The following is a 16,080-nucleotide window of genomic DNA, read 5'->3' on the forward strand; positions in this document are numbered from 1 at the left end:
AAATAAATAGTTTAACTTTAGATTTGTGGTCCCAAAACCACTGCTCCAATTTGACCTAAAAATGGGCTATTACAGAATTGGTCTTTTAAAAAATTTGTGGAAGCAAAAATAAAAGAATGAAACAGTGAATATAAAAATTTATAGTGGTTCGACCTCAATTGCTTACTCTACTATCTTAGTTTTCCACAACTAAGGATTTTTCGAGATTCACTAATTTGATCAACCTTTGAGGACAATGTTTAACCTTTCAATTCCCTTAAGATTTCTACACAAATCGTAAGACACAAACCCTCTCAAAGAGAAGCAAACAAACAAACAAACAAAAAATCCTTACTGTCGAAACCATCCCTCGATTAAAAAAATTTTAATATTTTAAATTTGATGAAAATATGAGGGGGATCGACTTTTTGGAAAATAGAAATATGGAGTAGCCACCGATCTTCTATTTTAGTGTGATCGGATCACTTAAAAGATAAAGTTAATTTAATAAAACATTTTTGGTTTATTAAAATGCGATTTTGGTCTTACGAAAATGTGAGAAAATGGGTTCGGGAGTCGGTTACGCATGAGGAAGGATTAGCACCCTCACTACGCTCAAAATTGGTACAAAATTGATTAAATACTGTCCTTATGTGAAAGCTTAAAAAAAAGTTTTTGAAATGTGGTTCTTATCAATAACGTTTAAATAACCCGAGTGGGTTACCAAAATCTTCTTGTTTTGACGTCCGAAAGTCTACAATTTGAAATTAACAAAAGGATGCCCAACTGTTTGGTCCAACGAAAAACCAAAATCCAGCACAGTAGGGCACGATTCCTCGAATTTCCAAACATTGTCCATTGCCTTACCTTAGAAAATAAGGGTGAAATCCCGAAGGGATCTTTGATGGTTTTGAGAAAATGAAAAAGCGCAACCCAGCACGATAGGGCTCAATTCTCAAATTTCCAAACATCGAACATCACCTTCGTTTTGAAAGGTTTTGAATAATTATGAATAAAGACCTAAAGGAATACTCGATTGTTTTGAACAAACGAGAAATCACAACTCAGCACGATAAGGCATGATTCCCGAATTGTCAAACACCGAGTATTGCCCTCGTTTTAAAGGATTTTTAGAAGAGCCGAGTGAAATTTTGAAGGGATATTTGATTGTTTTAAACAATCGAGAAATTGCTACCCAACACGTTAGGGCACGATCCCACGAATTGCCAAATACCAGATATCGCCTTCGTTTTAGGGATTTTAAAAGACACGAGCGAAATTTTAAAGTGATATTCGATTATTTTGAGCAAATACGAAATTGCAACCCAACACGTTAGGGCACGATTTCGAGAATTGCGAAACATCAAATCTCATATTCGTTTAAGGGATTTTAAAAGATGTGAATGGAATTTTGAAGGGAAATTCGATTATTTTGAGCAAATGCGAAATTACAACCCAACACGTTAGGGCACGATTCTGCGAATTGCCGAACATCAAATTTCGTCTTCGTTTTGAAGAATTTTAAATGAATACTTATAACACTAACTTAAAATATATTAATTCAATTTGAAATGAGATGAAATTAATTGAAAAATTTAGATTTTATAAAACCACATTTCATAAACCAAGTAGAAAATGATAATATGGGGTAATAGAAACATACGGGATACGATCAATTAACAAACTAACAATTAAATATAGCTAACCTAAAAAATGCAACCCGATTACAAATAATGCATGGAGAATGATTGATATAATAATACAATGGCGAAAATGATAACAATCACACAAGCAAAACAATACATACAATAATATGCCACGATAATGTACATAGCATGATATAGGATAACCAATGCAAGATATAAAAACAACATAGCAATTAGAAGCCAATGTGCTATAAAACGGTTTTAAAATAATAACGAATAAATGGACCCATGTATATAGGTTGACAAATTTGTATGAAAACTAGGGATAGCTATATGATTTTTGGAATAGATATCATAAAATAAAAGTTTGAATCGAATTTCATGTAAAATATTTTAAACACAAATACATTTAAAAGTTGACAAATTACATGATGATTTAAATAATATATAATATAAAAGAATAATAATGAAGATATATGACGAGACATAACACATAAAATAGATTTATAAAACATATGTACATGCAAATAGCTTTAAAAATAATCATTAGATTAATAAAAAAACTTTAACTTAGTCTAAAAAGTATATACATGCATAAGGAAAATATTTGTATAGCAAAAGAGTTGTAGGTAGGAAAACTTATTAAAGTAATAATATCGATATATACGTATGTATATATATAACTTTTGAAAATAATTACATGTAAAATTACAAAAAAAAAGATAATATTCATAGGACTAAATTGATTTTATAATAAATTAACAATAGATAAAAAGAACATGCTTTTGTGTAGAGAAAATGCATATACAAATGTATAGATTTAGAAATATATATAGAATATGTGTGCTAATATAAACATGTATAAAAATAATTTAAACTTTAGTATAAAAATAATTTAAACTTTACGTAGTGTATATATATAATATATTAGAATAACAAAAAGGGTTAAAGCGCATGGATATCACCAAAACATTAGGTGTACAAAATGATATTAATTTTATTTTAAAGTATGTACACACATATATATATATAAAAGAGCATTTTAAACAAACAAATTAGAAAAGGAAGTAAATATAGATGTTAACATATAGATAAACATATGCATGTGTATTAGTGATAATGTGAACAACAAATAAATTTTCGAAGATAAAAGGGTTTCAAAGAATAAAATGTTGAAAGTAACGAATAAATACAAAAAAAAACTCAATTGAATCGAAAATAAAACTAAAAGACCAATTTACAAATAAATAAAAACAATAAATCATAACTAAGGATTAAGACCCAACACGCACGAATGTTTGAGGGCTAAGGAAGCAATTGTTCCGAGATGCGAAAACGCAGTGTTCAGTTATGGGCTAAATTGAAAATATGCGCATATTCTAGGGCTAAATTAAAAAAGGGAAATAAGGCAAATAACAAATGATTGAACCGCCATGCAAATAGGGAGGACCTAGCTTGCAAATAATCCCTCACCGCAGAAAAACACGCGGGTTATCGGGTTTGGAAATGAATCGGGTCAGGCTTTGATGTCAATACGACATAGTTTGAGGTCTTATAAAAGGGCTCAATCAGCAGATTAGGCCAACCCCCAAACCCTAGCCTCCATTTTACTCCTTTCGGTCGAACCTCGACCCTCCGTCTACCATGCCGATCCACCGTGATGAACGAAGATTAGCCTGTTCGAGCCTCAAGGTGGTTTCCTTTCTGCCTTCTACTCCCCTCGGACTCCGATTTCAGCGAAGCAGAGGAGATCTCACGGCGTATTTACGAGGTGAAGTTTCATTTCCCTCTTTTCCTTTTTATTGTCTTAGATGCGAAAAATAAGGAAAGAAAACCGAAAGGAATAGATCAAGTGAAAAATAAACAATAAATCCAGAGATTCAAAGAACGAGAATCACCTTCCTCTTTTTTCCTTGATTTGTATTCAAAATCTGTGTGTTTTTTTTGTGCGTATTCTCTTTTTACAACGATTACAGATCCTAGCTTTTATATCCGGAAAGAAGAAAGAAAAAAAAAATAAAAAGAATTCGACATTTGTTCTTTGTTTTTTTCTGCTCTATGCTGCTGTTGCATTTGTCTTGTTCACAGGTACGGAGCAAGGCGCGTGTACGGGGGTCGTATTGGCGCTTGGCGTGGGTGTACGAGGGCTGTTGACGTGGAGGCACGAGCGTACGGCGCTAGGGCTGGGGCTCGTCTGTGGTTGCGGCGCGGAAGTGATGAGGACGCTCTAGGGTTTCCTTTCTCAGAACACTGGGCCTAACGGGCTAGTAATTGATATTGGGCTGTAGGATATTAGTTATTGGGTCATTGGTTATGTAACTGGGCTTTATTGTTGGCCATGTAATTAGACTGTTATAAAACTTGGGTTTAAAAATTTTTTGTTTATTGATTTATCTTGTATTTTGTTTTGGGTTTTTTGTGTTTGTTTGGGCCGGGCCAATTTGGCCCATTACAGCTGCCCCTCTTTGCTCATTATTGTGGAACGATAATAGAGCAAAGACTATAAATGGGCCAATTTTGCCAGGGCCCGCTGAGCTTCGACTTCTTGGTGCTTCTTTTCTTCAAGTAGCCTGAATATGCTACGCTACAACTTCAGGGAGACATGGTTCGTGTGTTTCTATCCTACTCTACTGCAACTTCAGAGAGATAAGGATTGCGACTTTGATTTTGCTCCACTGCAACTTCAGGGAGACGAAATCTTGCAATTTCAGCCTGTTGCCCTACTACTTAGGGGGTTTAAGGCTCGTTTTCTCCGATCTGCTCCACTGGAGACGAGATCTGCAATCGTCAGCCTACTCCACTACAACTTTAGGGAGCTAGGACGATAGTCTAAATCTACTTCACTGCAACATCAGGAAGCCTAGATTCACCGTCTTTGATCTGTTCCACTGCAATCCCAGGGAAACAAAATCTATATTTCTCAGCCTACTCCAATACAAATTTAGGGAGCTAGGTTAGTGACTTAAATCTGCTTCACTGCAACTTCAGGAAGTCAAGATTCGTCATCTTCGATCTGCTCCACTACAACTTTAGGGAAACGAGATCTAAAATTTCAACCTGCTCCACTGCAACTTTAGGGAGCTAGGTTAGTGACTTAAATCTGGTTCACTGCAACTTTAGGAAGCCAAGATTCATCATCTTCGATCTGCTCTACTGTAACTTCAGGGAAACAAGATCTAAAATTTCAACCTACTCCACTACAACTTTAGGGAGCTAGGTTGGTGGTTTTAATCTGCCTCACTGCAACTTCAGGAAGCCAAGATCCGTCGTCTTCAATCTGCTCCATTGCAACTTCAGATAAACAAGATCTAAAATTTCAACCTACTCCATTACAACTTTAGGGAGCTAGGTTGGTGGCTTTAATCTGCCTCACTGCAACTTCAGGAAGCCTAGATTTGCCGTCTTTGATATGCTTCACTGTAACTTCAAAGAAACAAGATCTGTAGGATCAGCCAATGTCGCTACACTGTCTTCTAAAGACATGATTTGTAGAATTGGTTTCCTGTATCTTTGTATGTCAAATAATTAGGATGCTATGATCGAGATGAATCTAATGTCCTTAACTAGATGTGGTGTTTATGTCAAATAATTAGAATGCTATGATCGAAATAAATCAAGTGCTTTTATCTACATGAATGATTATGAATGTAGAAATGTCATGAGAGTGATTCATTTTTAAACGCTTAAGGTGTCATTGCTCATGATTCATTCGGGTTCTATCTTTGATGTGCTATCGCGTCTTCTTGCTTAGCTGTTATTTCTGACAGAAAATTTGAAGAAATAATCCTAATTTGTGACTACTCTTTTTCCAATGTTTTCCAACTTTGAACCTGGTTAGTTCTGACTAGTGACCCCGTTTCAGGTCCTTTTACTATTTAGAAACTTTTCCAGAGTAATATGCATAACATCTTGTGTGTAGATACTACATGTTCAAAAATCATGATTTCAACAAAAATGCTCGAAAGAGATTATCATAATGGACCAATGGCATTTTTTAAGCAAAATTTTGATGTGAATACATAGGAATACGAATCTGATAAGGTGCAAAAAAATGAGAAAAAAGGTGCCCCAGATATCGCAGCACGAGTTTCACTATTCTAATTTCTCAAAGGCTCCTTCGAACCAAATGTGTATTCAAGAGATTCTGCGTATTTTGTTGATGCTCCAAGGTGTACTGTTTTTCTGTTTTGTTGATTTTGGAAGGACAATATTTGAGCTGCCCGTTTTCGGGTTTTTAACTCAAAAGCCCCTTTGGTTCCAAAGTGCCCTTTGCAGGTTTTCACCTTGGCCTCTCCCATTTTTTTTTAGATTTCAGAGCGCCCTTTGCGGGTTTTCACTATGGCTGCCCTTTCTTCAGGTAAAATACTTATTGACCGAATCCGAGTTTACAGGATTGGAAAAGTTTTTACCGTTCATCTCGGCTAGAATCAATGCTCCTCCAGAGAAAGCTTTCTTCACCGTGTAAGGCCCTTCCCAATTAGGCATCCATTTCCCTTGAAAGTCCTTATGTATGGGAAGGATCTTTTTCAAAACCAATTCTCGTTCGTGGAATTCTCTAGGGCAAACCTTTTTGTCAAAAGCCCGCATCATTCGCTTTTGGTACATCTGACCATAACGGATAGCTCTTAACCTCTTTTCCTCAATTAGGTTTGATTGATCATATCGAAACTGGATCCACTCGGCTTCTTCTAACTTTAACTTCGACAACATTCGAAGAGACGGGATCTCGACTTCGATTGGCAACACCGCTTCTATTCCGTAGACCAGGGAGAAAGGGGTTGCCCCGGTTGAAGTTCTGACTGATGTTCGATACGCAAAGAGGGAAAATGGTAGCTTCTCATGCCAGTCTCTGTAGGTTTCGGTCATCTTTCCCACAATCTTCTTAATGTTTTTATTGGCCGCTTCCACTGCCACATTCATCTTCGGGGGATATGGTGACGAGTTGTGATGTCTGATCTTGAATTGACTGCAGACTTCCGCTATAGTACTGTTGTTCAAGTTTAATGTATTGTTAGATATGATCCTCTCCGGTATTCCATATCGACATATGATCTCTTTTTTCAGAAACTTGCTCACTACCGATTTTGTCACACTAGCATACGAAGCAGCTTCTACCCATTTGGTGAAATAGTCGATAACCACGAAGATGAAACGATGCCCATTGGAAGCTTTCGGCGATATTGGTCTAATCACATCCATGCCCCACATAGAGAATGGCCATGGAGAAACCATGACATGCAGCGGTGAATGAGGTATATGAATTTTGTCTCCATAGATTTGGCACTTATGGCATCTCTTAGCGTAGTTGACACAGTCCCCTTCGATGGTGGACCAATAGTACCCGAATCTCATAATTTGCCTGGCCATTGTAAAGCCATTAGCGTGTGTCCCACAGACACCTCCGTGGACTTCTTCCAAGATTTTCTTAGCCTCTACAGCGTCTACACATCTTAGTAGCACTTGATCCTTTCTTCTTTTGTACAGGATATCCCCATCTAGGACATAGTCGATGGCCAATCTTCTTAGCGTTCTTTTGTCATTCTCGCTTGTCTGGTCCAAGTATTCACGATTCTTCACGTATTGCAATATATCGTGATACCAAGGGTGATCATCTTTCTCTTCAACTTCTTCAATATTGTAACAGTGGGCCGGAACTTCATAAATGCTCATCCGGATGGGTTTGACATCTTCTTGTTTGTTCACCTTGATCATGGAGGCTAGGGTAGCCAAAGCATCAGCCATCTGATTTTCGTCTCGTGGAAGGTAGTGGAAGGTGATGTCATCAAACTCTTTAATCAATTCAAGGACCAGCTTCCGATAATCGATTAACTTGGGGTCTCTAGTCTCCCATTCTCTCTTGAGTTGATAAATCACTAGCGTAGAATCCCCATACACCTCTAGCACCTTAATCTTGCGTTCTATGGTTGCACGGATTCCCATGATGTATGCCTCATATTCTGCCATGTTATTCGTACAATCAAAATCCAATTTACTAGTGAATGGATAATGATCTTCGTTTGGGGATGCTAAGACAGCCCCGATTCCATTGCCCACAGCATTTGATACCCCATTGAAGTTCAATTTCCAAGGAAGTTCTTCCAGAGCACTTTCTTCAGTGGTAGCAATACACATTAGGTCTTCATTCGGGAAGTCGAAGTTCAAAGGCTCGTAGTCTTCCAAAGCTCTACTGGCCTGAAAGTCTACTATTGCACTTCCTTTTACTGCTTTCTGGTTCACATAGACTATGTCGAATTCAGAAAGTAGAATCTGCCATCGCGCCATCCTTCCATTCAAGGCTGTTGACTCCATCATGTACTTTAAAGGGTCCAACTTTGATATGAGCCAAGTGGTGTGATACAACATATATTGCCTCAGCCTGCGGGTTGTCCAGATTAGGGCACAACACAACTTCTCTACCGGCGGGTACCTTGTCTCACATTCCGTGAACTTTTTACTAAGATAGTAAATAACTTTCTCTTTCCTTCCTGACTCATCATGCTGACCCAATACGCATCCCATGGAGTTTCCAAATACTGCCAAATACAGTATCAATGGCATATCAGGGTTAGGTGGCATCAGCACCGGGGTGTTGGATAAGTACTGTTTGACCTTGTCGAAAGCTCTTTGACATTCTTCATCCCATTCACCTAGGTTATGTTTCTTGAGGAGGCGAAAGACAGGGTCACATTTCTTGGTTAGTTGTGAAATGAACCGAGCGATGTAATTTAATCTTCCTAGAAAGCCTCGAACTTCTTTCTGAGTGCGTGGCGGGAATAGCTCTTGTATAGCTTTAACTTTGTCCGGATAAATCTCGATCCCTTTCTCACTAACCACGAATCCGAGTAACTTTCCAAACTTGGCTCCAAAGGTACATTTGGCGGGGTTGAGTTTTAGCTGAAACTTCCTCAACCTCAAGAACAATTTTATTAGGACTTGTATGTGCTCCTTCTTTGTTCGAGACTTAGCTACCTCGACTTCTTTATGCATCATGTCGTGAAAAAGGGTTACCATGGCTCTTCGATAAGTTGCCCCCACATTCTTCAGTCCAAACGGCACCACCTTGTAGCAGAACGTGCCCCACATAGTTACAAATGTGGTTTTCTCCATATCTTTAGGATGCATCTTGATCTGGTTATATCCCGAAAAACCGTCCATGAATGAAAACAGTGAGTGTCCCGTCCTGTTGTCCACTAGGGTGTCGATATGAGGCAGTGGGAAATTGTCTTTTAGGCTGGCTTTATTCAAATCTCTGTAGTCCATACACATTCGCACTTTTCCATCTTTCTTAGGGACAGGGACGATGTTGGCTACCCAATCTGAGTATTTTACCACATTCAGAAATCCAGCGTCAAACTGCTTTCGAACCTCTTCCTTTATTTTTAGCAAGACATCGAGCCTCATTCTTCGGAGTTTTTTCTGAACTGGCTTACACTCTTCTTTTATTGGAAGTCGATGCACCACGATGTCAGTGTCCAACCCGAGCATATCTTGGTATGACCATGTGAAGACGTCTTTGAATTCTTGAAGTAATTCAATGAGGTCTCGCTTCATTTTCACAGTGATACATGTTCCGATCTTCACCTCTTGTCCTTCTCCTAAGCTCACAATTTCGATTGATTCTTTGTGAGGTAGGATTTGTTTCTCGTCTTGTTCTACCATCCTCAACAAATTAGGAGATAGGTTACAGCCTTGGTCATCTTTAAAATCCTGAGAATCATCCATACACACATCTTGCTCGAAAGGAAATTCTGACTCGCTAGCAGTGTCACTCGTATCATTAATATCTAGGGACCTGTTATGAGGACGAAGGCAGATACAAAGAATCAAAAGAGAAACATTTATTTACGTAAAATGATTATGAATGACGAATGAAATAATATTTAGAAGAATGTTTCAAGAACAAAAGAATTCGAAAGTAATCATTTGTATGGTTATGAATGGAATTGAAAGGACGAGATAACATTTGCTCAAAAATGATAAAAACCGTGCATTTTATTGAAATATCGTTTTTAAACATCGGCCTATTTCACAAAAGATTCTTATCACTCCTAGGCCTAGAGCAATAAGTGTGTTTTGGACATTACTCTGAATTCGTTCTAAAAACTACAGGGATCTCTTCCGTAGTCCAGTTGTCCAGAACACTTCCAGGCGTGTAGGGGCAAATGCCCGATAAATTTTCTCTTCCAGTCTCCTCTTCATACATGACGTTGATGTCTAAACTTTCCAAGCTTTCTTCTATAGCTCCCGTCATTGGTGTGTCTCTCTCGGGATGAATGATTCCCCCAGACACAAATGTTTTCGATATGTGGGGGAATGTCATTGGTTTCCACTTGATTTCCTCCCCCGTTAATCGAGCTCTCCTTCTTTCTTGCTTCTTTTCCAGCTCCCTTCTCCTTTGTTTCACATCCGGCTTAAATCCTAAGCCGAAGCAGTCTCTCTTTTCTTTCAGCATTGGCGTTTCGATCTTTCCTTGTAGATGTCTCTCAAGTCCCTTTCCGGGTAGGGCCCCTTTTCCAATCGTCAACTGGAGGCTCATCTTCGTGTTTTTGGACAATTTTGGCACCAGAATTTTGCTTCCCTCGGCGATGAACGTCGCGTTAACAAATTCCAAAGATCGAAATGAGAATTCGATTGCTTCGCCATCTGTCTCCAACTAGGGTGCATTATTGCTCATAGTTGCAATAATATCTTCTTCAGCCTTAATCGTTATCAACCTTCCCTCCGACACCAGCTTCAATTTTTGATGCAACGAGGAAGGCACTGCCCCAGCTGAATGTATCTAGGGCCTCCCCAATAAGCAATTATATGAGGGCTTGATGTTCATTACAAGGAAATCCACGTCATATGTGTTTGGCCCAATCTGAAGGGGTACCTCGATTCTGCCCATCACCTTTCTCTCCGTGCCATCGAATGCCTTCAAGATGTTCTGGCACTCCTTCATGTGAGAGCTACCCTTTACAGTGTGTGGTGATATGCAGAGCTTTAGTCGACCCCATGCCCCCGGGTGGTATCTCATCGTCATTAAATAAGATATAGTTATCGGCACTAATGTTGTTAACGGATATATCATTGGGAACATACATTTCATTCAAGACCTTCATTAGTGCGCTGCGATGGACTTCTGAACTCAGAAGCAAGGCCAACACCGAAATACGGGATGGTTCTTTACATAGCTATTCAACCACACTGTATTCGCTATGCTTTAAGAATTTTAAAAACTCCTTGGCCTCGTCTTCGTTAACTGGCTCATTAACAAGTTTGGTTACTTTTCCCTTCATTTCCTCGACCACCTGGGCTTTTCCTTTTGTGGGCTGTTCCTCCTCGTTCGCCATATCGTAACGTCTCCCGCTACGTGTATAGGAACCTCTGTCTTGATCCCCTCTTGAAGCACCAACCGAGCACTCTTTTCCCGGCATCGTCACACTGCAATCATAATTCCATGGGACCTTTTTGTTGTCTTTGTAATGGAAGACTGCAGGTCTTTAAATTATGACCCTCGGTGGCATTTGTACTCTAGCTTCATTATTTTTGGGTCTCGAAATGATCACCACGGGATAATTAGGTGTTTGATTCTGCGCCTTTGATTCTCCCTCGGATGCGCATACATTTCCCTCTATGGGGCTTTTAGCTTCTTCATAGAATTCCATTTCTTTGTTATCTATCATGTTCTGCACGAGGGCCCTGAATTCCACACATTCTTGAATTTCATGCCCCACCTCGTCATGAAACTCACAGTAGTTTCTCTCTTCTTCGGGTTCTTCCCTTGGATCCAATGCTATCAATCCTCTCTTGGTCATCTCTTTCCATACCCGCCTCAACGGGGTCTTGATTTCTGCCACTTCATACTTGGTCTTCTTGTTCAAGCCTTCACTTATCCCATTCACTCCTTGGTCGGTATGATTGGGGAGTGGGTTTCCTGCTACATTGGGCATGGCTGGGTCATCAAATCTCATGATTCCCACCTTAATGAGTCTTTCGACCTCTTTCTTAAACGCAGTGCAATTTTCAATTGAGTGCCCGGTAATTTCCGTGTGGTACTCACATTGGGTGTTCGCGTTATACCATTTGAGATACGGGGGTTGCAGTGGCTCCAGGTAGAAAGGGGATACCATATGAGTGTTGAACAGGTTCTGGTACAACTCCCTATACGACATGGGTATAGGGGTGTATTGTGGCATTTCTGTGTTCTTCCTCGCATTGGATTCTTGCCTTACAGAGCTTTGTTGATTGGTAGTCACCGTTTTGGGTTGATTTAGGGTAATTGACTTGGGCTGCCCCTTGTTGATTGTGCTCGTGTTGTTCACTTCATTGCCTTTTCTCCTCGGGCTGACTTCCTAACACTCTCTCCCGATTCTATATTGCCGCTCCTTACAGCATTTTTAATCATTTCTCCCGTCATCACTATGTCGGAGAAGCTCTTGGTGGCGCTTCTCAACATATGAGTGATAAAAGGGGCCTTCAAGGTATTTATAAAGAGCATCGTTGTCTCCTTTTCTAGAAGTGGCGGCTGAACTTGTATGGCCACCTCCCTCCATCTTTGTGTGTACTGCCTGAAGCTTTCATTTGATTTCTTCTCCATATTCTGAAGAGTGATTCTGTCAGGGGTCATGTCTGTCACGTGATTGTATTGCTTCATAAAGGCTTGGGCTAGGTCCTTCCACGAGTTAATCTTAGAGCGGCTTAATTGGTTGTACCACTTAGACGCCACCCCGACCAGACTATCTTGAAAGTAATGGATTAATAACTAATCATTGTTAACATATCCTGTCATTCGCCTACGGAACATAGTGATGTGGGCTTCAGGGTAGCTCGTTCCATTGTATTTCTCGAATTCGGGCATTTTGAATTTAAGGGGAAGGATTAAATCTGGGACTAGACTCAGGTCTTTGGCATCAATCCCTTGATGATGATCCGCGCTTTCCATGGCTTTGAATTTCTCCTCGAGCCATCTACACCGTTCTTCCAATTGTTTTTGCAAATCCATCCTCGCCTTTTCTTCTTCAGTAATTTCATCCAAGTCGGAAACGGGCGGATAGTTCGGGTTGTTAACAAAGTTAGAGCCTGAGCCGGTTTGGAAATTCATCGGTATTGAAGCTCCGACCTGAACCTGATGGGGCATGATTGTGACAGATGGTTTCGGTAGATTAATCTCGGGCTTCATCGGTACATGTGTCAGAGTGAAGCCTGGGGGTATCGAGGATCCTCGTTAGTTTTTTCGACTTTGTCCATAGGGCCCTTTCCCTTATCCGTTCCTCCCAACAGCAGTTGGGATAACTGACTCATCATTTCCCTCTGGGACTCCATCATTTGCTCTTTCATCTCTCGCTGAATCTTGGCTAGTTGCTCTTGCATCTGAGACTGCATTTGTTCTTGCATATCTTTTTGCATCTGCTCCAATTTCTCTAGTCTCTTATCCATTGATTTTTTCCTTGTATCATAGGGGTGCGTGGTTGGTTGGTTTTCGTTGGTTTCCAGGTTACTAAAATAATTTTTAATTAATTAATTAGAAAACTTTTATGGCCTTTAATGCATGATGACGTGATGTAATGCAAATGCATGAATGCAAAGGAGACATCAATTTTGATTCAACTGCCCTTAGAAAATTTCACTTAAAAATAAAATATTTTACATAAAGTTGAGTTACAAATAAAATTTCACTCTAATACTCAAAGTCCTAATTTTCCTAAGCAATGAGCCCAGCTCCTGTCCGCGCTTCGACTCCAACTCATATTTCACGTTTAGTGTGTCTGCCTGAACCACTAGAGTTTGTAAGTAGTCCGCTACCTTCCGGATCTAGGTTATGGCTTCCCCCATAAAGTAATCTCTATTTCTGACTTGGTCTTGCGCGTGGTGAAGCTACTCCTTCCAACGATCTTCGTTTGCCTCGAAAAACTGGATCCGCATCTCACAATTTTGCAGTGACGCCTCTAACTCTTCTATTCTTCTTTTCATTTCTTGTATTCTGCTCAAGCTTGCCCTCAATTCTGTCGCAGTGTTGCGGTTTCGGTACTGATGTAGGGACTTCTCAAGTTCTGCCACTCTAGCTCTTAATTCCCATCGCTTTTTTCTGCTTTCCCCATCGCTTATTTCTGCTTTCCGACAGACTTTTCTCCAAATATTCGTTTCGTACCTGAGCTTCTCAGAATTTTCTTTCCCACCGGTCGGTATTGGCCTTTTCTTTCTGAATTTTATGGCGCCATTGTTTGGAAGTCTTACCTAACCCCGCAGTTCTCATAGACAGGCGCAACTTCTTATAGTCAGTCTTTAAGCTGTCTAGGTCTTCTTCGGCCTTAGTTTTCCCTTTTTTCCACTTTTCAGCTTCTGACCTCTGGACAACAGCTTCTAACCTTAGGTGCATCTTTTCTTCCTCCAATTGTTCGATCTTCTTCCCAAGCTCCAAACTCTTCTTCTCAAAATCTTGCCTTATAATTTCCAATTCTGATGGGGCGACTTGTAATTGTTCCCCGATAGGTCGAGCATTCTCTAAGCTTGGCCTAGGAATATTATCATTAATCCTCTTCTTAAACCACTCGCTATACTCGGGCGTTACCATGGCACCGATGGCTAACCTCTTCATCCAATAAGTTTGCTTCCAAGCATCCGATAACTCTTGAACTCTCTTCTTATAGTGAGCATCTTTAAACGAGAATTCACTCTGAGCAAGTCCGTGGGTCGTGGGTACAAACTGCCTCGACTTATATTGCCTCAAGGCTAGCAGTGGAGTATACCGGGTAGCTCCTCAAATTCCTAACAACGGCACCCAATCAAAGTTACCATATCGGTACACGATCTCATCAGGAACCATCCAATAAGCTCTCCACTCAATATCCTTCTCCTTGAGGTTCTGAAAAATATCCATCCACTTCTCCTCCGAGATATCCTCCCTCCTCTGTATAGCTGCCTCTTCTTTCAAAGGGGAATAACCTTCGGAAAAGACTCGATAGGAAACCTTGTCTACCTTCCAAAAGTGCCCATGAAACCATACCATCAATAGTTGAGCACATCCAATAAATCGCCCCTCGCCTGTCTTTTGACAGGAGCTCAAAGATCTAAAATTTTCTGCCAATATTACCGGTACCGGTGTGATTCCCTTTTCAAGGCGATCGAACAAGTCGATGACTGCCTCGTCCACGTGGCTCAAAGCCTTAAGAAAGATCACTAATCCGTAGATGCTTAAGGAAAACATATCGACCCTCTTTCTTTCATCTGGATGCATCAAGATCAAATCTCGTAAATTTTCCCAAGGGATACATTTGCTATCTCCTTTTTGCTGAATCCGAGCGGTGACCCGAGGCTCGCTCATCCCAGAAATGCTCATCAGTTTCTTCACGAAAGCCTGATTACTAAAAACCTGGGCATAAGTCTTCTGGACCTGAATCTTTGGACACCTAAGCAGCGTAGTGTATTCCTCCATAGTAGGTACCAAATTCACTTCCCCAAAAGTGAAACACTTGTACGCAGAATTCCAAAACTGCACCAGGGATCGGAACAAATGCTTATCCACTCTAATGTTTAGCAGGTAGGATATGTCACCGTAGTTTTGGTAAAACAACTGCTTGATCCCTTCATCCCAACTAACCCAAATGTCTCTCAACTCTTGCAGCTCATTCTGTACTACATTGACGTGAGTGAAATCCTGCAGCTCCGATACATACCCTTCTGCCAAGCTATCCCCCCTCTCAGATTGTAGCCTCTCAGACCAAGCACTAACGGCTGCATTATCCTCGACTTTACTAAGAAATTGATTCTCCATGTCAAATTTTCTAACTTAGTAATTGAATGCGGATTAACGCCTCATTTAATATGCAATGTCATGAAAAAGATAATCAAAACAAAACACGGGTTAGTATCAAATAATAGCGATAAAATGCAAGCATATAAACAATAATTATAGTGCATATACGGGTAAGTACTAAGGCTCGACACAGCTCCACCCAAGGATAGCTCCTAAAGTTCACTATATGTGGTTTAGTTCTAGGAAAAAGGGTACTCGAACCAGCAGATTCCTCAATCCTCACCCATTATAGGCTCATATAGATCGAGTTTGATTCGGGGGGATACATTTCCCTATGACCATGCGGAGATGAAAATCTCACGAAATCATAGGTACGGATGTACCCCGGAAGCAATCCACTAGCCCCTGCGGAGGTGAAAACCTCACGAAAGCGTAGCTTCTTACTCCCACTTAGAAGGTGTGACCAGAATGGTCATGCAATGAAATGCAGTGCTATTCTACAAGACCCGCACAAACATACAATCAAATGCAATCGAAAGATACATGATTTTTAAAACAGATTTTGATTTTTGACAAAAGGACAGTAGATAATCGAATTTTATGGCTCAACTCAAGTTCAGTCCCCAGTGGAGTCGCCAAGCTGTCGAAACCATCCCTCAATTAAAAAAATTTTAATATTTTAAATTTGATGAAAATACGAGGGGGATCGACTTTTTGGAA

At 40.0% G+C, this 16,080-nt stretch overlaps 1 protein-coding gene across 1 annotated transcript; it reads right to left on the bottom strand.

The window, feature by feature from the left end:
* Positions 1–13,481: 13,481 nt before the first annotated feature.
* On the bottom strand, positions 13,482–15,378 carry LOC107960953 (uncharacterized). Its single transcript, XM_016897202.1, has 3 exons — positions 14,400–15,378; positions 13,842–14,336; positions 13,482–13,714 (listed from the first exon to the last, which is right to left on the bottom strand). Exons 1-3 carry the CDS (start codon positions 15,376–15,378, stop codon positions 13,482–13,484), a joined length of 1,707 nt encoding a protein of 568 aa, XP_016752691.1.
* Between the last annotated feature and the right edge of the window lie 702 nt (positions 15,379–16,080).

The sequence above is a fragment of the Gossypium hirsutum genome, chromosome A05 (genome assembly GCF_007990345.1).
Source record: "Gossypium hirsutum isolate 1008001.06 chromosome A05, Gossypium_hirsutum_v2.1, whole genome shotgun sequence".
NCBI lineage: Eukaryota > Viridiplantae > Streptophyta > Magnoliopsida > Malvales > Malvaceae > Gossypium > Gossypium hirsutum.

Excerpts from the sequence above, each read along its gene's own strand:
- LOC107960953 (XM_016897202.1), bottom strand. The coding sequence starts at position 15,378 with ATGGAGAATCAATTTCTTAGTAAAGTCGAGGATAATGCAGCCGTTAGT. Across the intron at positions 14,337-14,399 it reads TGAGATCGTGTACCGATATG|CCTTGAGGCAATATAAGTCG; the intron begins GTAACTTTGATT and ends CTCCACTGCTAG. Across the intron at positions 13,715-13,841 it reads TATGAGAACTGCGGGGTTAG|AAATAAGCGATGGGGAAAGC; the intron begins GTAAGACTTCCA and ends GTCGGAAAGCAG.